Source organism: Onthophagus taurus, chromosome 11, assembly GCF_036711975.1.
Source record: "Onthophagus taurus isolate NC chromosome 11, IU_Otau_3.0, whole genome shotgun sequence".
Lineage (NCBI taxonomy): Eukaryota > Metazoa > Arthropoda > Insecta > Coleoptera > Scarabaeidae > Onthophagus > Onthophagus taurus.
The window spans coordinates 30,582,800-30,609,982 of record NC_091976.1 but is presented as its reverse complement, the minus strand read 5'-3'; the positions used below and the strand labels follow the sequence as shown (position 1 = coordinate 30,609,982).

At 28.3% G+C, this 27,183-nt stretch overlaps 1 protein-coding gene and 1 long non-coding RNA gene across 3 annotated transcripts in view; one reads left to right on the top strand and one right to left on the bottom strand.

The window, feature by feature from the left end:
- Positions 1 to 27,183, top strand: part of LOC111420760 (uncharacterized) — a 155,454-nt gene that overhangs the window by 47,574 nt on the left and 80,697 nt on the right. The window lies entirely within an intron of this gene.
- Positions 7,409 to 27,183, bottom strand: part of LOC111416878 (uncharacterized) — a 63,700-nt gene continuing 43,925 nt past the window's right edge. For both annotated transcript variants that reach the window (XM_071200004.1, XM_071200005.1), the window contains exons 5-7: positions 21,250 to 21,357; positions 21,140 to 21,199; positions 7,409 to 14,194 (exon numbers count right to left, since the gene is read on the bottom strand). In XM_071200004.1, the coding sequence (XP_071056105.1) occupies positions 14,108 to 14,194; positions 21,140 to 21,199; positions 21,250 to 21,357 (255 nt within the window). In that variant the 3' untranslated portion in view covers positions 7,409 to 14,107. The remainder of the gene's footprint in view (positions 14,195 to 21,139; positions 21,200 to 21,249; positions 21,358 to 27,183) is intronic.

Sequence of the window (27,183 nt, the reverse complement as noted above, 5' to 3'; positions counted from 1 at the left end):
TAATCTAGTTTAAGCAAACCAAAACTATTTGCTTCGATTCTATAATTATAGATGATATGATTTTTTGATTTAACTCGTGCATATTGAGGTTAAGTTGAGATTGATGCAATTTAAAACGTTGTATCTCCCGAACGAATTGAGATATCGTAATGAAATAAAAAGCATTTTGAAGCAAATTTAATTCATATTTAATGAGTTAAAAATTATTTCTTTAATTTTATAAATTCCAACATTATGATTTTTTTTATTCATCCCTACAAATTCACTTTTGACATGTTCTAATTATATACATCAAATTTTAAACAATCATATCTCATAAAGTAATTGAGATATCAAGATGATTTAATAAACATTTTAAAGCAAATTTAATCTAGTTTAAGCGCACCAAAAATATTTGTTTCGATTCAATAATTATATATGATATGATTTTTTGATTTAACTCGTGCATATTGAGGTTAAGTTGAGAATTATGCAATTTAAAACGTTGTATCTCCCGAACGAATTGAGATATCGTAATGAAGTAAAAAGCATTTTGAAGCAAATTTAATTCGTATTTATTGAGTTAAAAATTATTTCTTTAATTTTATAAATTTCAACAAGATTAATTTTTTTATTGACCTCTATAAATCGACTTTTGACAGGTTAAGATTATAAATATCAAATATTAAACAATCGTATCTCAAAAAGTAATTGAGATATCAAAATGATTTAAAACCCACATTAAAGCAAATTTAATCTAGTTTTAGTACACCAAAAATATTTGTTTCGATTCTATAATCATCGATGATATGATTTTTTGATTTAACTCGTGCATATTGAGGTTAAGTTGAGAATGATGCAATTTAAAACGTTGTATCTCCCGAACGAATTGAGATATCGCAATGAAATAAAAACCATTTTAAAGCAAATTTAATATAGATTTAGTATTTGAAATCTATTTGATTGTTTTAGATTTATTTCAACATTTCTATTTCTTTTCACAAAGAGATTTATTTTAGATGGAAAAAGAAAAAGCTCATCTAAATAATTTAGAACTGAATGAAAGTTCTATTTCAATACGGAGAGACTCTTGATATTCCGAAATGGTGAAACTTTGAACATTTCCCGGATAAAAACTTTTCTAATAAAACTACCACCTAATCTTCCTAAATATCGTTAAAATCATGAATAATGTTATCACGTGGCGTAAAATTTTACGAGAAAAAGTACTTCAGTTTTAGTACAAAGAATTCGTACGTGTTTTTCGTAGATTTCTCAGCACATTTCTTTGAACATTTCTATGTTCATTTTTACGTACATTTCCACGTTCACTTCTCCTTACAATTCTTTATCGCATGAATAAGAAATATTTTAATACTTTTTGTTGCGTCGATTTGGAATTCCTGGGGATTCACCGTTTTCAGAGGTCTTTTCAGGTGCTACGGCGGCACCGTCACCTGGATAAGTTCTCGTAACGACGGGGGTGCGCCAAACAACGTCATCCCCCGGCACGTTTAAAGAGGGTGGTGGAACATTTTCCCATGCAATGCCCGTTTGTGCGCAGCGTTTAGCCAGAGCGAATTCTTTTGAGTTATTGCTCCATTGCACAAACGCCTCGCATATGGATATACCAACGAATTCCATACTATCTTTGTTCTCTTACTGCATTTTCTACCCCTAAGTCATAATTCACACAGAACTCTCGTATTAATGCATTATTCATTCGAGATTTTTTTTTAAACCTTTTTTTGTGAATTAAAAATTGCAGGGCTCGCAATTTAATCTTAGTTTCAAGGATCTGTCAGTTGAGAAGAAAGACAGCAATTTTTTTTTTGGTTGGGGGTGCAATATCAAGACCAGAAAAGCAAGGGAGAGGAATCCTAATACAGACTGACAGGCATTATGCGAAATCCCTTTGAGCGAATTTCGCTACTGCCTCCGTAATCTGACCCTACTTTAACGAATCGACGTGGACCGTGCAAAAAGAATAGCGAGAGCCCTTTAGAGCCCCATAGTGCACAAGTGGGTTTCGCTTGAACTTTGCTGCTTGACTAAGGGTTTAACTTTGTCCGGACATTTTTTTATTTGATACGCTTCAAGAATTTTTAAAGGCGTTCATGTGGAAAAAGGAGTTAAAACACTTTTACTCTTTAAAGCATAAATATAAGTTTGGAACGAGGTAGTTTCAACTCCGGGAAATTAAACTAATACAGTTAAATCATCCCCATGTCGCAAACATGGGTTTACTGCAACCTGTAAATTTGTAATCCCAGTACACAGATTACGAATCTTCCGGGTGGTAAATCCTGTTAGATGCACCGAAGCGGTCGGATTCGCTCAACTATTAAACATCTTAATCGAAAAACACGTTCTAACATGTCAACATAAATCCACCAATTTCATCATCATATCGTAACCTTAATTGAGCGAAACTTCTTTACAAACTAAAAAGTAATTGAGATATCAAGATGATTTAAAAAACATTTTAAAGTAAATTTAATCTAGTTTTAGCACACCAAAAATATTTGCTTCGATTTTATAATTATAGATGATATGATTTTTTGATTTAACTCGTGCATATTGAGGTTAAGTTGAGAATTATGCAATTTAAAACGTTGTATCTCCCGAACGAATTGAGATATCGTAATGAAGTAAGAAGCATTTTGAAGCAAATTTAATTCATATTTAATGAGTTAATAATTATTTCTTTAATTTTATAAACTCCAACATTACGAATTTTTTTTATTATCCTCTATAAATCTACTTTTGACATGTTGAGATTATTTACATCAAATTTTAAACAATCATATCTCATAAAATAATTGAGATATCAAGATGACTTAAAAAACATTTTAAAGCAAATTTAATCTAGTTTTAGTACACCAAAAATATTTGTTTCGATTCTATAATTATAGGTGGTATGATTTTTTGATTTAACTCGTGCATATTGAGGTTAAGTTGAGAATAATGCAATTTAAAACGTTGTATCTCCCGAACGAATTGAGATATCGTAATGAAGTAAGAAGCATTTTGAAGCAAATTTACTTCATATTTAATGAGTTTAAAATTATTTCTTTAATTTTATAAATTCCAACATTACGAATTTTTTTATTAACCTCTATAAATCCACTTTTGACATGTTGAGATTATTTACATCAAATTTTAAACAATCATATCTCATAAAGTAATTGAGATATTAAGATGATTTAACAAACATTTTAAAGCAAATTTAATCTAGTTTTAGCACACCAAAAATATTTACTTCGATTCTATAATTATAGATGATATAATTTTTTGATTTAACTCGTGTATATTGAGGTTAAGTTGAGAATAATGCAATTTAAAACGTTGTATCTCCCGAACGAATTGAGATATCGTAATGAAGTAAGAAGCATTTTGAAGCAAATTTCATTCATATTTAATGAGTTAATAATTATTTCTTTAATTTTATAAATTCCAACATTACGAATTTTTTTATTAACTTCTATAAATCCATTTTTGACATGTTGAGATTATTTACATCAAATTTTAAACAATCATATCTCATAAAGTAATTGAGATATCAAGATGATTTAACAAACATTTTAAAGCAAATTTAATCTAGTTTTAGCACACCAAAAATATTTGTTTCGATTCTATAATTATAGGTGGTATGATTTTTTGATTTAACTCGTGCATATTCAGGTTAAGTTGAGAATAATGCAATTTAAAACGTTGTATCTCCCGAACGAATTGAGATATCGTAATGAAGTAAGAAGCATTTTGAAGCAAATTTGATTAATATTTAATGAGTTAAAAATTATTTCTTTAATTTTATAAATTCCAATATTAAGAATTTTTTTATTAACCTCTATAAATCCACTTTTGACATGTTGAGATCAAATTTTAAACAATCATATCTCTTAAAGTAATTGAGATATTAAGATGATTTAACAAACATTTTAAAGCAAATTTAATCTAGTTTTAGCACACCAAAAATATTTGTTTCGATTCTATAATTATAGGTGGTATGATTTTTTGATTTAACTCGTGCATATTCAGGTTAAGTTGAGAATAATGCAATTTAAAACGTTGTATCTCCCGAACGAATTGAGATATCGTAATGAAGTAAGAAGCATTTTGAAGCAAATTTAATTAATATTTAATGAGTTAAAAATTATTTCTTTAATTTTATAAATTCCAATATTAAGAATTTTTTTATTAACCTCTATAAATCCACTTTTGACATGTTGAGATCAAATTTTAAACAATCATATCTCTTAAAGTAATTGAGATATCAAGATGATTTAACAAACATTTTAAAGCAAATTTAATCTAGTTTTAATACACCAAAAATATTTGTTTCGATTCTATAATTATAGGTGGTATGATTTTTTGATTTAACTCGTGCATATTGAGGTTAAGTTGAGAATAATGCAATTTAAAACGTTGTATCTCCCGAACGAATTGAGATATCGTAATGAAGTAAGAAGCATTTTGAAGCAAATTTACTTCATATTTAATGAGTTTAAAATTATTTCTTTAATTTTATAAATTCCAACATTACGAATTTTTTTATTAACCTCTATAAATCCACTTTTGACATGTTGAGATTATTTACATAAATTTTTAAATAATCATATCTCATAACATAATTGAGATATCAAGATAATTTAAAAAACATTTTAAAGCAAATTTAATCTAGTTTTAATACACCAAAAATATTTGTTTCGATTCTATAATTATAGGTGGTATGATTTTTTGATTTAACTCGTGCATATTGAGGTTAAGTTGAGAATAATGCAATTTAAAACGTTGTATCTCCCGAACGAATTGAGATATCGTAATGAAGTAAGAAGCATTTTGAAGCAAATTTACTTCATATTTAATGAGTTTAAAATTATTTCTTTAATTTTATAAATTCCAACATTACGAATTTTTTTATTAACCTCTATAAATCCACTTTTGACATGTTGAGATTATTTACATCAAATTTTAAACAATCATATCTCATAAAATAATTGAGATATCAAGATGATTTAAAAAACATTTTAAAGCAAATTTAATCTAGTTTAAGCACACCAAAAATATTTATTTCGATTCTATAATCATCGATGATATGATGTTTTGAATTAACTCGTGCATATTGAGGTTAAGTTGAGAATTATGCAATTTAAAACGTTGTATCTCCCGAACGAATTCAGATATCGTAATGAAGTAAAAAGCATTTTGAAGCAAATTTAATTCATATTTAATGAGTTAAAAATTATTTCTTTAATTTTATAAACTCCAACATTATGAATTTTTTTTATTAAGCTCTATAAATCGACTTTTGACATGTTGAGATTATTTACATAAAATTTTAAATAATCATATCTCATAAAATAATTGAGATATCAAGATAATTTAAAAAACATTTTAAAGCAAATTTAATCTAGTTTTAGCACACCAAAAATATTTGCTTTGACTCTATAATTATAGATGATATGATTTTTTGATTTAATTCGTGCATATTGAGGTTAAGTTGAGAATAATGCAATTTAAAACGTTGTATCTCCCGAACGAATTGAGATATCGTAATGAAGTAAAAAGCATTTTGAAGCAAATTTAATTCATATTTAATGAGTTAAAAATTATTTCTTTAATTTTATAAACTCCAACATTATGAATTTTTTTTATTAACCTCTATAAATCCAATTTTGACATGTTGAGATTATTTACATCAAATTTTAAACAATCATATCTCATAAAATAATTGAGATATCAAGATGATTTAAAAAACATTTTAAAGCAAATTTAATCTAATCTTAGCACACCAAAAATATTTACTTCGATTCTATAATTATAAATGATATAATTTTTTGATTTAACTCGTGCATATTGAGGTTAAGTTGAGAATGATGCAATTTAAAATGTTGTATCTCCCGAACGAATTGAGATATCGTAATGAAGTAAGAAGCATTTTGAAGCTAATTTCATTCATATTTAATGAGTTAAAAATTATTTCTTTAATTTTATAAATTCCAACATCACGATTTCTTTTATTCATCTCGTTAAATACACTTTTGACAGGTTGAGATTATAAATATCAAACTTTAAAAAGTCATATCTCAAAAATTAATTGAGATATCAAGATGATTAAAAAACCACTTTAAAGTAAGTTTAATCTAGTTTCAGCACATCCAATTTCATTATCATTTCGTTACCTTAATTGCGTGAAACTTCTTTACGAACTAACCCGCTAATTAAAACAATTTCGTTTGATACTGCAACATAGTGAACGAACGCGATGCTTTGTTTCAAATTGTTTCAACTTGAATTCAATTAGAAAGGTGCCGGAAGGTGAAACAAAATCTTCAATCTCAAAACGAAGACCAATTTGAAAATTTCGCTTTAATGGTTTCGACTTCGTCCTAAATTTCGAAAGTTTATGAATGTCTCCAAGGCGAAAATGAAATCGTCCCTTTCGTTCGCGGGAATGAAAAGAGAGATAAAGCCGGCGTTCAGCGAGGATTACGATAACTTCATTAAAACTGATTGTCTTCCTACTCGCCCGGTTTTTGTCTTACCAGGTTCATTATTTTGACTGCGCAAAAGTTTAATGTTTTCTAAAGAGTGAGTTGACACTTTTAATCATGAAAACTAAAACATATTATTATTAATAATCCAAATTCACCCAAGAGTCTAATTACTCGGTCTTAAATGCTTCCCTATTGTTGCATCAAAACTCTCGTCTCGATTTGAGTTCGTAAACAATAGAGGATTTCGAGGCAAGATTCGCGTAGATATAAGCGCAATCGATTGCTGAATAATGCAGGAGCAATCAATATTTGAAGGGGAGTGCTGTGTACCGCAATTATTCCGGTTATCGCCCGTTACGCTGAAAGCGCACCACCCTTGATGTAGGCTCATACACAATAAATCCATAAATATGCATAAGCGAACCCATCATCACAATACCCTCTGGACGTTTAAGCAAAAACGAGTAATTACATCTCGAGGGCTCTTTTGAAGTGTTAAACAAAACAATTTGGTCAACAGTTCTCAATTGAATTTTGTTTCATATAATTTAATTAAAATTCATTAAACCAGGTGAATTAATTGGTTATGAGGTGACGTGAAGTCACAAAGCTCTCTTATCAAAGTTTCTCAGCGATCGCCTAGTGAACAATGTAAAAGTTAACAATGGGTTTAGCCGCCTTCCAGAATTGACTTCACTACTTAGACAGCAAGAGTATCCGAGACGATACCGGAACGGTGAAGTAGACGATTTATCGATTGGTAGTTGTTCGAGAGACGACGAGAAGTGGCGACTAATTGTATAGAATTGCTCGAGTGTATGTGTGTGCCCTGTCAAATTAATTGCTACACAATTTCCTATAATGCAGGAAACAATTACGGTGAAGTTTAGAAAATGTAATAAACCGGCAGTAAAAAAAACGAAATAAAATATTTGTAAGACTTATATTATATTACAACAGTTTATGATACAAATTTTATGATGGTCACACAAATTCATTTAATACAGGGTTATAAATCAAGTATACACCTTAAACGTTCTCATAAAAAAGAGATAATATATACAGGGCGGCCCATTTAACGTGAGACAAGCGATTATTACAACAGGTAAAACTAAATTTACATAAAAACTGCTTGGCAACAAATTCTGAATTCATTAATCACTAAGTCATTAAATCATAGATACTCTAAGTGTGGCAGAAAAAACCGAAATGATTTTTATTTATGAAGAAAGTGCGTCATACTTCGATATTGGAGAATTGTAATTCCGACTCTACGAAATACTCATCTCTATAAAGTCTTATGTAATAAATTGTAATTTTAAATAAAAGTTACTCCTCCCTCTGTCCCAAATTATGGTATATATTTCTCTAAAATTTATGGATTAAAGAAAGTTTGGAGAATTAACGAGTTTCTATCTATTTAATATAATATAATGTAATCTTACTTTAATTAATGAAAGAAATTAGAGTTCTGTTTGTCGAAGGTTAAATTAAATCGATGTTTTGAGGATATGTACGACTCAACGCAAGTTAAAAGGTCGAAGCAGAACCAGAAAGGAGCTGTAAAAACAACAAAAATAAAGAACCTGCAAAAAGAAACAGCAAGAACCGGGTAAGAGGAACAATGATGACCAAAAACATCGAGTCTATTAACGCAGCAGAATGCAAAAACTTTGTACCAGCCATTAGATCCAAGTTGATTGGTTCCACATTGATGATAATGGATCAAGATAACATAATTCATAAGCAATACCACCATATTTATCTCAATTTCTTATGCACAAGACAGGAAATCCCACAATATCAAAATTGACCATTAAATTCTGTTATGATTAAAAAACTGAAAGTGATAGAGAAAAACGTTTCCCATAAAAATTAATGATAATGAATCAAGATAAAATAATCCATAGTCAATACCACCATAGATATCACCATTTCTTAGGTTCAAGCCAGGAATTCTCAAAATATCAAAATTGACAATCATCTGCGTTAAATTCTGTTATAATTAGAAAATTAAAGGTGATAGAGAAAAACGTTTCCCATAAAAATTAATGATAATGAATCAAGATAACATAATCCATAATCAATGCCACCATAGATATCACCATTTCTTAGGTTCAAGTCAGGAATTCTCAAAATATCAAAATTGACAATCATCTGTGTTAAATTCTGTTATAAGTAGAAGATTAAAGATGATAGAGAAAAACGTTTTTCATAAAAATTAATGATAATGAATCAAGATAACATAATCCATGGTCAATGCCACCATAGATATCATCATTTCTTAGGTTCAAGCCAGGAATTCTCAAAATTGATAATCATCTGCGTTAAATTCTGTTATAAGTAGAAAATTAAAGGTGATTGAGAAAAACTTTTCCCATAAAAATGAATGATAATGAATCAAAATAACATAATCCATAGTCAATGCCATCATAGATATCACCATTTCTTAGGTTCAAGCCAGGAATTCTCAAAATATCAAAATTGACAATCATCTGCGTTAAATTCTGTTATAATTAGAAAATTAAAGGTGATAGAGAAAAACGTTTCCCATAAAAATTAATGATAATGAATCAAGATAACATAATCCATAGTCAATGCCACCATAGATATTATCATTTCTTAGGTTCAAGCCAGGAATTCTCAAAATATCGAAATTGACAATCATCTGCGTTAAATTCTGTTACAATTAGAAAATTAAAGGTGATAGACAAAAACGTTTCCCATAAAAATTAATGATAATGAATCAAGATAACATAATCCATAATCAATGCCACCAAAGATATCACCATTTCTTAGGTTCAAGCCAGGAATTCTCAAAATTGATAATCATTTGCGTTAAATTCTGTTATAAGTAGAAAATTAAAGGTGATTGAGAAAAACTTTTCCCATAAAAATGAATGATAATGAATCAAAATAACATAATCCATAGTCAATGCCATCATAGATATCACCATTTCTTAGGTTCAAGCCAGGAATTCTCAAAATATCAAAATTGACAATCATCTGCGTTAAATTCTGTTATAATTAGAAAATTAAAGGTGATAGAGAAAAACGTTTCCCATAAAAATTAATGATAATGAATCAAGATAACATAATCCATAATCAATGCCACCATAGATATCACCATTTCTTAGGTTCAAGTCAGGAATTCTCAAAATATCAAAATTGACAATCATCTGCGTTAAATTCTGTTATAAGTAGAAAATTAAAGGTGATAGAGAAAAATGTTTCCCATAAAAATTAATGATAATGAATCAAGATAATATAATCCATAGTCAATGCCACCACAGATATCACCATTTCTTAGGTTCAAGTCAGGAATTCTCAAAATATCAAAATTGACAATCATCTGTGTTAAATTCTGTTATAAGTAGAAGATTAAAGATGATAGAGAAAAACGTTTTTCATAAAAATTAATGATAATGAATCAAGATAACATAATCCATAGTCAATGCCACCATAGATATCATCATTTCTTAGGTTCAAGCCAGGAATTCTCAAAATTGATAATCATCTGCGTTAAATTCTGTTATAAGTAGAAAATTAAAGGTGATTGAGAAAAACTTTTCCCATAAAAATGAATGATAATGAATCAAAATAACATAATCCATAGTCAATGCCATCATAGATATCACCATTTCTTAGGTTCAAGCCAGGAATTCTCAAAATATCAAAATTGACAATCATCTGCGTTAAATTCTGTTATAATTAGAAAATTAAAAGTGATAGAGAAAAACGTTTCCCATAAAAATTAATGATAATGAATCAAGATAACATAATCCATTATCAATGCCACCATAGATATCACGATTTCTTAGGTTCAAGCCAGGAATTCTCAAAATATCAAAATTGACAATCATCTGCGTTAAATTCTGTTATAATTAGAAAATTAAAGGTGATAGAGAAAAACGTTTCCCATAAAAATTAATGATAATGAATCAAGATAACATAATCCATAGTCAATGTTATCATAGATATCATCATTTCTTAGGTTCAAGCCAGCAATTCTCAAAATATCAAAATCGCCAGCAAACATCGCTAAAAACTATGAATGAATTAATAGATTGTGTTAAAAGTGCCTTTGACGCATTAGCTAAAGAAAAGTTAGATAACGTATTCTTGCCAACGTATACTACAAAAGTTCATGGAGTCAACCATGATGACCTCAGCAGGCAACAACTATAAAATTGAATAAATTTGAATCTGAGCCTGCTACTGAAAAACTTTTCGAACGAAAGTTGTAGCAAATTGTATTCTTAACAAAATTGCTTTCAGACGCATAGATATCGAGAAAAATATGAAAATTCATGAATAAAGAAAAGCTTCGTCATGAAGGGCGTTTACATTGAACCAGCTGAATTGTGTTTAAATGTGTAAAATTTTCATTAATGTATGTTTAAATTAAGTTACAAATTGAATTACTAATTTTACAAACACAATAAAGCAGTTTCCAAAGTTTTGTATACCATAATTTGAGACAAATTGTAAAGAGAAATGTATACTATAATTTTGAACAGAGAGAGTAAATAATTAAAACGTTCTTTCAATAAAAAAAACTCTAAATAACGGTTAAATAATATAAATGGCGCAGTCAAAAAGAAGAATCAATGCTAGCAATCGTATTAATCTTCGTACAACTGTAAGTACCTTTATTTTCTGCACACCTTCCTTACCTTTTCCAATCACTGTGGACAACATAAACGATTTGTTGGAAGCCATCAACGAGATCACAATGGCTCGAGAAATATCTGAAGTGGATCAAGACTTAATCCCTGTTTTCAATGGAGAAAAGGATAATATAACAAAAAGCAATAAAATGGTCAAACTCTACTTTGGACCATACACCATTATCAAAGTAAATGATAATACAATACGATACAATACGAAACATCTTAAACACGGTATTGTTTCAGATGCTCCTGGGCAAGACTCGACATCCGAATAACAAAGTTAGACGGCCCTTTATTTCCATTACATCTGGGAACAGCCAAAAACCAGGTCAGCCAATGCACAACGGTGGTACAATGTGACCTCGAACCACTACCGATACAAATTAACGAAAGAATATGGAGAACTGATAAAATTTGTAGAAACAATAGAAAACGGTGTCGAGCAAATAGCATTCCTGACCCTTATGAGGAATATCAAAGATCTGCTACAACAATTAATCTTTGGAAAACAACAACTCATCCCGACAAGCAGATATCGCAGATGAATGAACTTCTTGGGTTCAATTATAAAAGTAGTATCTGGTAATTTAGATGCAGAAGATGCTAAGAAGTGCGACAAAGTGATAACAGAAATAGGATCAAATCAACAGGAATTAGCAACAATATTACAGGCTCAAATCCATCTCTCACAAGGAACTCTTAAAATATTCAAAGATAACATCAGAACTATTCAAGAAAATCAACATGAAGTAGCTCAGCGTATAAATACTATTACACAACATATTAAAGATCAGGGTGTTGTTTAGGGTGTTTCGCACCACCACCAACAATTTACCAGATCAATTCCATTTAGCCTCTGTAAATTTGTCCACTTTACCAGAAGAAAAATCACCTTGGCAACTGGAAAACATCCACATGAAGAATCTCCAATTGGCAACAATGAATGATGCAGGAATAAATCTCACCGAACTAGACCAGAGAGTACGAGAATTTAGAACCAACCACCTTTTCAGATTAGGGAGTTCGATGACGTCGCTCATTGGAACCGTGACCATAATTATTTTATGTGTGTTTGGTGTGACATAATTGGTGATAAATTGATCGGTTCATACTTTATTGATGATATACTGAATGGGGAGAAGTACAGAAATTTTTTAGATGACGTCTCACCAACGTTCCTTATAGATTTGAGCAGGAAAGAAAGACAAAATATGTGGCTGCAAAATGATGGGTGTCCAGCACATTTTTCACATATTGCACGTGAAGCATTAGATCGGGATTATGCTGGGCGATGCCAAATCACCTGATTTAACACCTCTTGATTTTATTTTTTGTGGGGCGTCCTTAAGGATGTCCAGAAAACATCATGAAAGAGCGGAAAGACATGCATGCAGAAATAGTAAACCTTTTAAGATGTAAAGAAAGTTTTAGGAAAAGGGTTAATAAATGTATTGAAGTGGGTGGGGAAATATTTGAGCATTTCTTATAAATTTTAAACTTGTTGTTGATTAATAGTATAGTTTAATCATTTTTTTTATAACTAAACTATTTGAATAAAAAAATTATTTAGATTTTGTCTACAAAAGATGTTTTTTCTTTAATTATTTTACTTTTATCCATAGATTCAGATTTTGTAATCAAAAACATAGGGTGCTATTTAAAAAATAGGTCGTGACCTTCATATGACCTTGAACATAAAGTCAAGGTCAAAAAATGTTATGGTCATATGATTTCCCCCTTCGCACAGAACAACTTTCATTTGGTTCATTTTTATGTAAAATGTCTTCGTTAGTCTAATCGTTAAATGGACCATTCTGTAAAAGATAGATAAAGCGTGATCGTGGTAGAGCCTCGGCCGCAGACGACCTTGGCTTATATTCTTTTTGTTACCAGATTAAATTGGTTTCTAATCATAATAGTTAAAAATACAAAAATGGATTGCACAAATTGCAAAAATGGAACCTCGATTTAAATTCTTTCTGTTACAAGATTGGGTTGCTCTATAACGATAACAGTAATGGAGGTAGCATCTCGGGCACAAACGACCTCGACTTAATTAAGTCAAATTACACACTTCAATAGATGCCATGTAAATTTTATATTGGATGTTGGAGCAAATTGTAATTAAATACGTTAATATTTCACTACGTTGTTATCACGTGGTGAGCAAATCTATTATAAAAACGACAAAATTTCCGATACACGTCAATTCAGCACTGCTCGAGTTTCTGGCACGGATTTCGGCACTCCAGATTAATTGGCAAAACGAATTCAAATCGACCAACGAAATTTGCGCGGGTGCCGAATCCTATTATTGAAAGATATTTATCTCTTTCATTATTTTGTTAAAACATTTCGAAGATATACTTGATTTATAATAACCATGTAAAATAACACATTATACATTCCCCTACGATATATTTACATTTATATACAATTATTTCATTTGATTTAAATAAAATTATCCATGATATGTGTAAAATAAAAATAATACATCATCGATTACGTATATTATTTACAACAATCACAGACACAATAATAATAAATTTATCTCTTATTATAATAATAATATATATGTATTGTTTTGGTGTTACAACTTTGTTTTTAATTTATTTAATCTCTAATATATCCTCGGTTGTACTATGATTTGAAAAAGCATTACAACATCCAAAAAACCATGTACGGCGATTTAAGAGGCTTAAATTGTATTTTTGAAAGCCCTTGATAGTTTTCGACTGAATTTATATGTTACATTTTCATTTTATTATTGTGTTTAGATAAAACGAGTCCTTAACCGAACTATATATCACAGAGTATCAGCAAAAAATCTATATATCTTCGTCTTTTGCTTCTTGTGTGTACCGGATATGATCAGACGATGTCCGAAGTGTCGCTTGCGTATGTGGGAGACGTCGAAACTTGAAGCAAAAGGGAAGCCTCTGAATTATTCCACGATCATAGCTCGATAACTTCGGGTCCTTTCCAAGAAATACCCGCCCTCAAAAGATTGAAGAATCTCAAGACGCCCGCAATGGCGAATACCTGAAAAGCGAAAAGTAAGTCGCGTCAAAAAGAAATAATGTTTACTACGAACTGGAGACTCATAAATTCGGAGACGCCTCGAAAAGGATATTTTTGTGGGAAAAGAATTTAGGTCCCTAAGGGTGAACTGAAAATCTGGTTAATAATTGTAATGAAATTACTTCTCAAAAAGTTTCATCACTGTGAAAGACGAATTAACGATTTAATAACATACCGAGTTCACAAACTTAACCTGATGAAAACTTTTGTAACCCAAGAGTGTGAACGGCCCATTAGAGACCCAAACGCAATAAAATCTTGGTAATGTCGCTCCGTGCCGCTACAAAATTTACAGTTCGCACAGGTGAGAAGTTCTCTTACTGTGTAAATCTTCTCAAGGAGAAACTAACTGAATTCGGAATTTAACACGATCCTCAGGGTATATTTTGTATAATTTTAACAGTTTCCAATGTACATAAATGGAACGTGAAATGAAAAAAGTTTAGTAAAGAGGCGATTTATACCACAAATTGAAACTAAAAGAGTCTCTAATAGAGGTTTTATGATAAAAATTTCCAGAAAATAACTCTTAAAGAAGGCATAAAATTGATGGTTACACTGAGAAAAATAATGTGGAAAAACTACTTAACATTTAGTCATATTATCTAGAATTTTCAGTCAAAAATTAGCTAACTACTACTACTAGTTATAAAAACTAATTCTATTTCGATTCTATCTTATAAATACCCAATCAAATTAGTTTCATTATAATATATAATATTAATAGATGTTTTTACTATTAATATTATTTTTATTATTAATGGTAGTAAATAGCTTTATTACTTAAATATAGACTAGTACCTAAATTTTTGTATTAAGAAATATTTTCTACAAACGATCGATGTAACAATGAAAACGTGTAGACAAAACGACTAAAATACATTTAAATAAAGTATTTAATAATAGCACATTTGTCCGTTTAGGTAAAATATTTCATTGTTAAATGTATATGGATATTCAGACTAGAACAAAGTACCAAATACTTTAGGTAACTAAACTATTCAACAACTAGTTTCCACGATGTAGTTTCTTTTTCTAAAAATTAGTTGTATCACCTCAGTAAATAAATAAATTAACTATCATAAATTTAACTAATTAGAATTTTCTAAGAATTTTCGAATAAATTTTCTAGCATAAATAACTATTTGTCTAACAACTAAATTGATTTAGTTCAATTTTCCATATCATTTTTCTCAGTGTGGAACTCCTAGCTCATTTATTGAGATAAAGAAATGATTTATATCTCAAATTGTAGCTAGAAGGATCTATTTTGTGATATAATGTTGAGATATGGGGGCTCTATGATAAAAATTTTAAGAAAAAAGTTGTTAAAGAAAACAAAAATTTGTGGTTGGCAATGCTAAAATATTGAACATTTTAAAGAATGACTCTTAGCTTATTTATTGAGATAACGAAACGATTTATATCTCAAATTGAAGCTAAAAGGATCTATTTTGTAATATAATGTTGAGATATAGCAGTTTTATAATAAAAATTTCCAGAAAAAAAATCCTAAAGAAAGCGTAAAATTGATGGTTGGAAATGTCAAAATATTGAAAATTTAAAAAAATCCCTATTATCTTATTTATTGAGATAATGAAACGATTTATATCGCAAATTGAAGCTAAAGGGATCTATTTTGTGATATTATGTTGAGATATAGGGGTTATATCATAAAAACTTCCAGAAAAACGATGTTAAAGAAAACATAAAATTGATGGTTGGAAATGTCACAATAATGAAAATTTTAAATAATCACCCCTACCTTATTTATTGAGATAAAGAAACATTATATATCTCAAATTGAAGCTAAAAGGATCTATTTTGTGATACAATGTCGAGATATAGGGGTTTTATGGTAAAATTTCCTGAAAAAACATCTTAAAAAAAACAAAAAATTGATGGTTGGAAATGTCAAAATATTGAAAATTTTAAATAATCACTCCAGGTTTATTTATTGAGATAAAAAGACGTAATATATCTCAAATTGAAGCTAAAAGGATCTATTTTGTGATATAATGTTGAGATATAGGGGTTTTATGATAAAAATTTCCTGAAAAAACATCTTAAAGAAAACATACAATTGATGGTTGGAAATGTCAAACTATTGAATATTTTAAATAATCACTCCAGGTTTATTTATTGAGATAAAGAAACGTAATATATCTCAAATTGAAGCTAAAAGGATCTATTTTGTGATATAATGTTGAGATATAGGGGTTTTATGATAAAAATTTCCTGAAAAAACATCTTAAAGAAAACATAAAATTGATGGTTGGAAATGTCAAACTATTAAAAATTTTAAATAATCACTCCAGGTTTATTTATTGAGATAAAGAAAGGTAATATATCTCAAATTGAAGCTAAAAGGATCTATTTTGTGATACAATGTCGAGATATAGGGGTTTTATGATAAAAATTTCCTGAAAAAAACATCTTAAAGAAAACATAAAATTGATGGTTGGAAATGTCAAAATATTGAAAATTTTAAATAATCACTCCAGGTTTATTTATTGAGATAAAGAAACGTAATATATCTTAAATTGAAGCTAAAAGGGTCTATTTTGTGACACAATGTTGAGATATAGGGGTTTTATAACAAAAATTTCCAGATAAAAATTGTTTAAGAACACATACAATTGATGGTTGGAAATGTCAAAGTATTGAAAATTTTAAATAATCACCCCTAAGTTATTTATTGAAATAAAGATACGTTATATATCTCAAATTGAAGCTAAAGAGATCTATTTTGTGATATAATGTTGAGATATAACGGTTTTATAATAAAAATTTCCTGAAAAAACATTTTAAAGAAAATATAAAATTGATGGTTGGAAATGCCAAAATATTGAAAATTTTAAATAATCATACAGGGTGAGTCAGAAAGAATGGGAAATCCGAATACCGGAGATACTAGACACCAAAATATGATGATTTAACGTAACATCTCTTATACAAATGTCAGTGGTTTTCGAGGCATAGGGTGTTGAAAGTTAAATTCTTATTTCGAAATTTCTTGATAATTTTGAAGGTTTTTGTACTATTAACATAAAATGTGGTAGTTTTATGTTTTCGAGCATAAGAAATACGAATTTGAAACTTGTTTTGTTATTGCTCGTAGAGGGCGCTAGATAGATGCTGCTCGTTTGATAAATCAAATCATAAGTTTTTTCAGAAAGAGCATTCAATTTTACATAAAAAAGCAACTCTTATTGAAATTGTCTAAGTTTATCGGTTTTCCGATTATTTACTTTTAAATGTTTAAATGTATTTTTTCTTCTAAAATATTTATTTTTAACATAAGCAAAGTTGGGTTATTTTTCCGCTTATGTTTCGGCAATTGCCTGTTAATTGTGTTATTGATTTTAAATGTTAACCTTAAAATTACTTTGAAACAATTAAAAGCAGATAACTTGGAAACCAGTAGACTTAGACAATGTAAGCAAGAGTACCTTTTTTGTGCAGAATTGAAAACTCCTTCAGATTTCTGGTTCTAATTCACCATACCTCAACTGACAAAATAGTCATGACTTGATATCTCAAACGTACAGTGTGCATCTAGCGTCCTCTACAAGTAATCACAAAACAAACATCAAATTCGTATTTCTCATGTTCGAAAACATCTAACTACCAAATTTTATGTTAATAGTACAAAAACCTTAATTATCAAAAAATTTCGAAATAAAAATTTAACTTTCAACACCCTGTGTATTAAAAACCACCGACATGTTAGGTTAAATCGTCATATTTTAGTGTCTAGTGTCTCCGGTATTCGGATTTCCCATTCTTTCTGACTCACCCTGTATATTATACAACAAGACGATCGAAAATACTCGATAATACGAGACATATTGCTTGAAACACCACGAGACCGATGGTCGAGTGCTATTTTTTAAGGCAATACGTCTAGATTCGAGTATTTTCGATTGTCGTGTTGTATATGGCTAGACTATTTCATGAATAAAAAATATACATATTTGTACATATTGTTATGGAAACATTCATGGATGTCACGAAATTAATTAAATAAAAACAAGTACAAAGGTTCGTATTATCGTTCTCCATGATTACAGCCAAATAACTGAAATACTCGCAATAGGGCCGTTAAGGTCAATCGATTAGAAAGACCGTCTTTCAAAAAATCGATAATCTAAATTAAATTAGATTGATTAGTAACGTTTTCACGTTCGAAAATTGTTTAATTTTTGCAATAATTAATGTAAAAGTTTAAAATTCCCCACCCCCGACTCCAGATGACGTTTTATTGATTTTTATACGCTCCAATCGTATGCTCAAATCTGAGTGACGTATTTTGGAGTTCGCGCCCGGTAGTTTCAAACTTTATTATTTTTTTTTTTGAAAAACTAAGCCTCAGAATCAAAAATTAAAAAATATAGGGTCAATCAATTTTAAAAAACTTTCGAATAAGCAAATAAAAAAAAAATACTTAACGGCCCTATTGACGGAAAACCGCGAATTCTTATTGGCTGTTAACAGTTTGAATGAAATAGTCACCCCTAGCTTAATTATTGAGATAAAGAAACATTATATATCTCAAATTGAAGCTAAAAAGATCTACTGTGTGATACAATGTCGAGATATAGGGGTTTTATAACAAAAATTTCCAGATAAAAATTGTTTAAGAACACATAAAATTAATGGTTGGAAATGTCAAAGTATTGAAAATTTTAAATAATCACCCCTAACTTATTTATTGAAATAGAGAAACGTTTTATATCTCAAATTGAAGCTAAAGAGATCTATTTTGTGATATAATGTTGAGATATAGGGGTTTTATGATAAAAATTTCCTGAAAAAACATCTTAAAGAAAACATAAAATTGATGGTTGGAAATGTCAAAATATTGAAAATTTTAAATAATCACTCCAGGTTTATTTATTGAGATAAAGAAACGTAATATATCTCAAATTGAAGCTAAAAAGATCTATTTTGTGATATAATGTTGAGATATAGGGGTTTTATGATAAAAATTTCCTGAAAAAAACATCTTAAAGAAAACATAAAATTGATGGTTGGAAATGTCAAACTATTAAAAATTTTAAATAATCACTCCAGGTTTATTTATTGAGATAAAGAAAGGTAATATATCTCAAATTGAAGCTAAAAGGATCTATTTTGTGATACAATGTCGAGATATAGGGGTTTTATGATAAAAATTTCCTGAAAAAAACATCTTAAAGAAAACATAAAATTGATGGTTGGAAATGTCAAAATATTGAAAATTTTAAATAATTACTCCAGGTTTATTTATTAAGATAAAGAAACGTAATATATCTCAAATTGAAGCTGAAAGGATCTATTTTGTGATATAATATTGAGATATAGGGGTTTTATGATAAAAATTTCCTGAAAAAACATCTTAAAGAAAACATAAAATTGATGGTTGGAAATGTCAAAATATTGAAAATTTTAAATAATCACTCCAGGTTTATTTATTGAGATAAAGAAACGTAATATATCTCAAATTGAAGCTAAAAAGATCTATTTTGTGATACAATGTCGAGCTTTAGGGGTTTTATGATAAAAATTTCCTGAAAAAACATCTTAAAGAAAACATAAAATTGATGGTTGGAAATGTCAAACTATTAAAAATTTTAAATAATCACTCCAGGTTTATTTATTGAGATAAAGAAAGGTAATATATCTCAAATTGAAGCTAAAAGGATCTATTTTGTGATATAATGTTGAGATATAGGGGTTTTATGATAAAAATTTCCTGAAAAAACATCTTAAAAAAAACAAAAAATTGATGGTTGGAAATGTCGAAATATTGAAAATTATAAATAATCACTCCTGTCTTAGTTATTGAGATAAAGAAATGATTTATATCTCATATTTTAGCTAAAGGGGTCTATTTTGTAATACAATGTTGAGATATAGGGGTTTTATAATAAAAATGTCCAGATAAAGGTTGTTTAAGAAAACATAAAATTGATGGTTGGAAATGCCAAAATATTGAAAATTTTAAATAATCACTCTTAGCTTATTTATTGAGATAACGAAATGATTTATATCTCAAATTGAAGGTAAAATGATCTATTTTGTAATATAATGTTGAGATATAGGAGTTGTATAATAAAAATTTCCAGATAAAGGTTTTTAAGAAAACATAAAATTGATGGTTGGACATGCCAAAATATTGAAAATTTTAAATAATCACTCTTACCTTATTTATTGAGATAACGAAATGATTTATATCTCAAATTGAAGGTAAAATGATCTATTTTGTAATATAATGTTGAGATATAGGAGTTGTATAATAAAAATTTCCAGATAAAAGTTGTTTAATAAAACATAAAATGATGGTAGGAAATGTTGAAGTATTGAAAATTTTAAATAATCATCCCTAGCTTATTTATTGAGATAAAGAAACGTTATATATCTCAAATTGAAGCTAAAAGGGTCTATTTTGTGACACAATGTTGAGATATAGGGGTTTTATAACAAAAATTTCCAGATAAAAATTCTTAAAGGAAATATGAAATATGACAAAAATTAAAAATAAAGGGACAAACTAAATCTCAAATTGAAGCTAAAAAGGTTTATTTGAGAATGTGATATTAACATTTAGAGGATTTTATAGTTTCCAATGTAAATGAAATGTAAGAGAAAAATGATGTATGAAAAATGTAGAGGATCCAATTTTTTTTTGTCCAATATTTTAGGAAAGAAAAGGTCGTAGAAAAAACTTATTTCCGTTCGGAACGACGATGTTATAAGTTGGAGGAAAATAAATGATCCCGATGCGAAAATGGGGAAAACTTTTAATCTGAGCAAACGTCCGTATAACATTTTGATTGATTACGAAAATCGGTGTCGTGAAACGTGCCATTCTCCCGGTTTTATTTGAGATTAAAATTCAAGGAAATTCGAAATCATACTTACATTAACTACTGCCCTACAGATGAAAAATGCTACCTCAGCTTTACATAAAGCATCGAATTGCTAAAAATATAAAAGTAAAAAATAACAGTCTTAATTAATCTTTAACTCACCTTATTTACATGATCTCTAAGTACGTTAGAATACACCATCGCAACAGCTTCTAAAGCCATAAACGTAATAAACCCAATAATCCATGGAATTACTAAGGTGGAATTTTCCTGAAATAAAAAAGATTATAAGTCGATTTTGAAGAATTGGATATTTCCGTTTGATTTGTTTGTCCCATTTTAGGGATATTAAAAAATTCGGTAGAGTGTAAAAACCCGTCGTTTCAACGGGAAACGTGTTTCGATTGACGAGAGATTTATAGCGTGTTTGAAAATTGGCTTCGGCGTCGGCGCGTGTTATTGTTTATGCGCTGAAATTGCAACTGAAACAACCGCTAATTTTAATTCCTGGAGGCCTTTAGAAGCGCGTCCGCGAAAATTAAATTAATTATTTCGGATGGGCAAATTTAATTAGTCGTGTGAAATCGCCCGAAAATTTATTTTCAATTCATTGAATCGTTAATTTGTTTGAACGTTCTCTTCTACAAATAACAATTTTAATTTTCTTAAAATCCAACTATATTCAACTATATTACATTGATGACGTTCGTTTTAAGTGCGTTTCCATTAAGAGACTGTTCCATTCCACCGCTAAAAGCCTTAGTATCATTTTACCCACTTTAATTGAGTTTCAGGGTAGATACCTCTACACGGTCTTATCGTTTCTCTTGCATTTTGGCTACCGACCCAAAATCAATTGCTATCTGGCGTTGTTTATACAGCCTTCCCCGCAAAGTGCAGGCGATAAATTTCAGTTATCTGGCAATGGGATGCTTTCCTATGGTGAAGCTTCAGGACCGATACAACCGACATCTATCAGTATCGACCCCTAGGCTAACAATCTATCGCTTTGAGCTGAAGAACACTGAACCATACAAATAAAGGCCACCCCCCACAACAAAGCCAAATTGCCCTGTCATTATGAGTGATTGACAATCACTTTTTATATTCTAACCCTCTTAAGATGCATAAAATTTCCATTCAAGAATTTTGGTGGATGCGCCGGTTTAAACCACAACTAACACATTTTTATAACTTTATAAGAACGTTTATTACTGAAGTAAAGAGACGATTCATATCTCAAATTGAAGCTAAAGGGGTTTATTTAGAAATGTGATATTAAGATATTGGGGTTTTATGATAAAAATTTCTAGAAATAAATTCTTAAAGAAAATATAAAATTGCTTGTTGGAAATGTCAAAAACTTTCAATTTCAACTATAATTTTATTATTATATTCGTAATCTTCATAAAATAACCTTTAAAGTGAGTCCAAACTTGACGCATTTATCTCAAAAAACCAAAAATTTCGACTCTCAAGTTTTAATTTTGACATATTTATCAACTTCATAAAAAATCCTTTAAAATGAGTCCAAACTCGACATATTTAACTTTAATATTAATGGAAATACAATCACTTCCGGTTTGAAACGTCAACGTCAATTTTGACATATTTGTCATCTTCGTTAAAAAACCTTTAAAATGAGTCCAAACATGACGCACTTATCTCAAAAAACAAAAAAGTTAGAATAAAAAACATTAAACCCGAAGTTAGCAATTTAATTTTTAAATATTAATACCAACCTTAATTTTTATTTTTTTTTTTTTATTATATTTTTGTTTTTGTGACAAATATTAAGATATTTTATAAAAATTAAAAATATGTCAAAATGACATTGACATTTCAAACCGGAAGTTGCTTATATCTCGAGTAATATTGGAATTAAACGTATCATGTTTGGACTCATTTCAAAGGATTTTTTACGACGATTACAAATATGTCAAAATTGACGTTGACATTCTTAACCGGAAGTTGACCGTAACTTCATTAATATTGAAGATAAATATGTCGTGTTTGTACTCATTTTAAAGGATTTTCAATGAAGATTACAAATATGTCAAAATTGAGGTTGACATTTTAAACCTGAAGTTAGTTATCATATAATAGAAGTTTTATATCTGAAGTTATTCTAGTGTTAGTGACTTTTCCGCACTTTCTTTTTATTTTTAACGGATCTATTTTATAATACGATATTTAGATATTGGAGTTATATCATAAAAATTCTCAGAAAATGGTTTTTAAAGGAAATATGGAATTAATTGTTGGAAATGTCAAAAACTTGAAAACTTTAAAAAGTCATTTCTAGCTTATTTATTGAGATAACGAGACGATTTATACCTCAAATTGAAGCTAAAAGGATCTATTTTGTGATATAATATTGAGATATAGGGGTTTTATGATAAAAATTCCCAAAAAAAAATTCTTAAATGAAATTGGTTGTTGGATATGTCAAAAAATGGTAAATTTTAGAAAGTCATTTCTAGCTTATTTATTAAGGTAACAAGACGATTCATATCTCATAATGAAGCTAAAAGTATCGATTTTGTGATATAATATTAAGATAGAGAGGTTTTATTATAAAAATTTCCAAAAAAGAGATCTTAAAGGAAATATGAAATTGGTTGTTGGAAATGTCAAAAAGTTAAAAACTTTAAAAAGTCATTTCTAGCTTATTTATTGAGATAACGAGACGATTTATACCTCAAATTGAAGCTAAAAGGATCTATTTTGTGATATAATATTGAGATATGGGGGTTTTATGATAAAAATTCCCAAAAAAAAAATTCTTAAATGAAATTGGTTGTTGGATATGTCAAAAAATGGTAAATTTTAAAAAGTCATTTCTAGCTTATTTATTAAGGTAACAAGACGATTCATATCTCATAATGAAGCTAAAAGTATCGATTTTGTGATATAATATTAAGATAGAGAGGTTTTATTATAAAAATTTCCAAAAAAGAGATCTTAAAGGAAATATGAAATTGGTTGTTGGAAATGTCAAAAAGTTAAAAATTTTAAAAAGTCTCTTCTAGCTTATTTATTGAGGTGACGAGACAATTTATATCTCAAATGGAAGCTAAAAGGATCTATTTTATAATATGATACTTAGATATTGGGGTTGCATCAAAAAAAATTAAGAAAAAAGGAAATATGAAATTAGTTGTTGGAAATGTCAAAAAATTGAAATCTTTAAAAAGTCGTTTTTAGCTTATTTATTGAGATAACGAGACGATTTATATCTCAAATAGAAGCTAAAAAGATCTATTTTGTGATATAATATTGAGATAGAGGGGTTTTATGATAAAAATTTCCAGAAAAAAATTCTTAAATGAAATTGGATGTTGGATATGTCAAAAAATTCTAAATTTTAAAAAGTCATTTCTAGCTTATTTATTAAGGTAACAAGACGATTCATATCTCATAATGAAGCTAAATAGATCTATTTTGTGATATAATATTAAGATAGAGGGGTTTTATGATAACAAATTTCCAGAAAAACGATCTTAAAAGAAATGTGCAATTGGTTGTTGGAAATGTGAAAAAATTGAAAACTATACAAAGTCATTTCTAATTTATTTATTGAGCTAACGAGACGATTTATATCTCAAATGGAAGGTAAAAGGATCTATTTTATAGTATGATATTTAGATATTGGGGTTATATCATAAAAATTTTTAGAAAAAAGTACTTAAAGGAAATGTGGAATTAGTTGTTGGAAATGTCAAAAAATTGTGAATTTTAAAAAGTCATTTCTATCTTATTTATTAAGGTAATGAGACGATTCATATCTCATAATGAAGCTAAATGGATCTATTTTGTGATATAATATTAAGATAGAAGGGTTTTATTATAAAAATTTTCAGAAAAATGGTCTTAAAGGAAATATGAAATTGTTTGTTGAAAATGTCAAAAAGTTGAAAACTTTAAAAAGCTATTTCTAGCTTATTTATTGAGGTAATGAGACGATTTATATCTCAAATGCAAGCTAAAAGTATCTATTTTATAGTATGATATTTGGATATTGGGGTTATATCATAAACATTTTCAGAAAAAAGTTCTTAAAGGAAATATGAAATTAGTTGTTGGAAATGTCAAAAAATTGAAAACTTTAAAAAATCATTTCTAGCTTATTTATTGAGGTAACGAGATGATTCATATCTCAAATTGAAGTTAAATGGACCTATTTTGTGATATAATATTGAGACATAGGGGTTTTATGATAAAAATTTCCAGAAAAAAATTCTTAAATAAAATTGGATGTTGGATATGTCAAAAAATTGTAAATTTTAAAAAGTCATTTCTATCTTATTTATTAAGGTAATGAGACGATTCATATCTCATAATGAAGCTAAATGGATCTATTTTGTGATATAATATTAAGATAGAAGGGTTTTATTATAAAAATTTCCAGAAAAAAGGTCTTAAAGGAAATATGAAATTGTTTGTTGAAAATGTCAAAAAGTTGAAAACTTTAAGAAGTCATTTCTAGCTTATTTATTGAAGTAGCGAGACGATTTATATCTCAAATTTAAGCTAAAAAGATCTATTTCATAATATGATATTTAGATGTTGGGGTTATATCATAAAAATTTTCAGAAAAAAGTTCTTAAAGGAAATATGGAATTAGTTGTTGGAAATGTCAAAAAATTGAAAACTTTAAAAAATCATTTCTAGCTTATTTATTGAGGTAACGAGATGATTCATATCTCAAATTGAAGCTAAAAGGACCTATTTTGTGATATAATATTGAGATATAGGGGTTTTATGATAAAAATTTCCAGAAAAAAATTCTTAAATGAAATTGGATGTTGGATATGTTAAAATATTGTAAATTTTAAAATGTCATTTCTATCTTATTTATTAAGGTAATGAGACGATTCATATCTCATAATGAAGCTAAATGGATCTATTTTGTGATATAATATTAAGATAGAAGGGTTTTATTATAAAAATTTCCAGAAAAATGGTCTTAAAGGAAATATGAAACTGTTTGTTGAAAATGTCAAAAAGTTGAAAACTTTAAAAAGCTATTTCTAGCTTATTTATTGAGGTAATGAGACGATTTATATCTCAAATGCAAGCTAAAAGTATCTATTTTATAGTATGATATTTGGATATTGGGGTTATATCATAAACATTTTCAGAAAAAAGTTCTTAAAGGAAATATGAAATTAGTTGTTGGAAATGTCAAAAAATTGAAAACTTTAAAAAATCATTTCTAGCTTATTTATTGAGGTAACGAGATGATTCATATCTCAAATTGAAGCTAAATGGACCTATTTTGTGGTATAATATTGAGACATAGGGGTTTTATGATAAAAATTTCCAGAAAAAAATTCTTAAATAAAATTGGATGTTGGATATGTCAAAAAATTGTAAATTTTAAAAAGTCATTTCTATCTTATTTATTAACGTAATGAGACGATTCATATCTCATAATGAAGCTAAATAGATCTATTTTGTGATATAATATTAAGATAGAAGGGTTTTATTATAAAAATTTCCAGAAAAATGGTCTTAAAGGAAATATGAAACTGTTTGTTGAAAATGTCAAAAAGTTGAAAACTTTAAAAAGCTATTTCTAGCTTATTTATTGAGGTAATGAGACGATTTATATCTCAAATTTAAGCTAAAAAGATCTATTTCATTATATGATATTTAGATATTGGGGTTATATCATAAAAATTTTCAGAAAAAAGTTCTTAAAGGAAATATGGAATTAGTTGTTGGAAATGTCAAAAAATTGAAAACTTTAAAAAATCATTTCTAGCTTATTTATTGAGGTAACGAGAGGATTCATATCTCAAATTGAAGCTAAAAGGACCTATTTTGTGATATAATATTGAGACATAGGGGTTTATGATAAAAATTTTCAGAAAAAAGTTCTTAAATAAAATTGGATGTTGGATATGCCAAAAAATTGTAAATTTTAAAAAGTCATTTCTATCTTATTTATTAAGGTAATGAGACGATTCATATCTCATAATGAAGCTAAATAGATCTATTTTGTGATATAATATTAAGATAGAAGGGTTTTATTATAAAAATTTCCAGAAAAATGGTCTTAAAGGAAATATGAAAGTGTTTGTTGAAAAT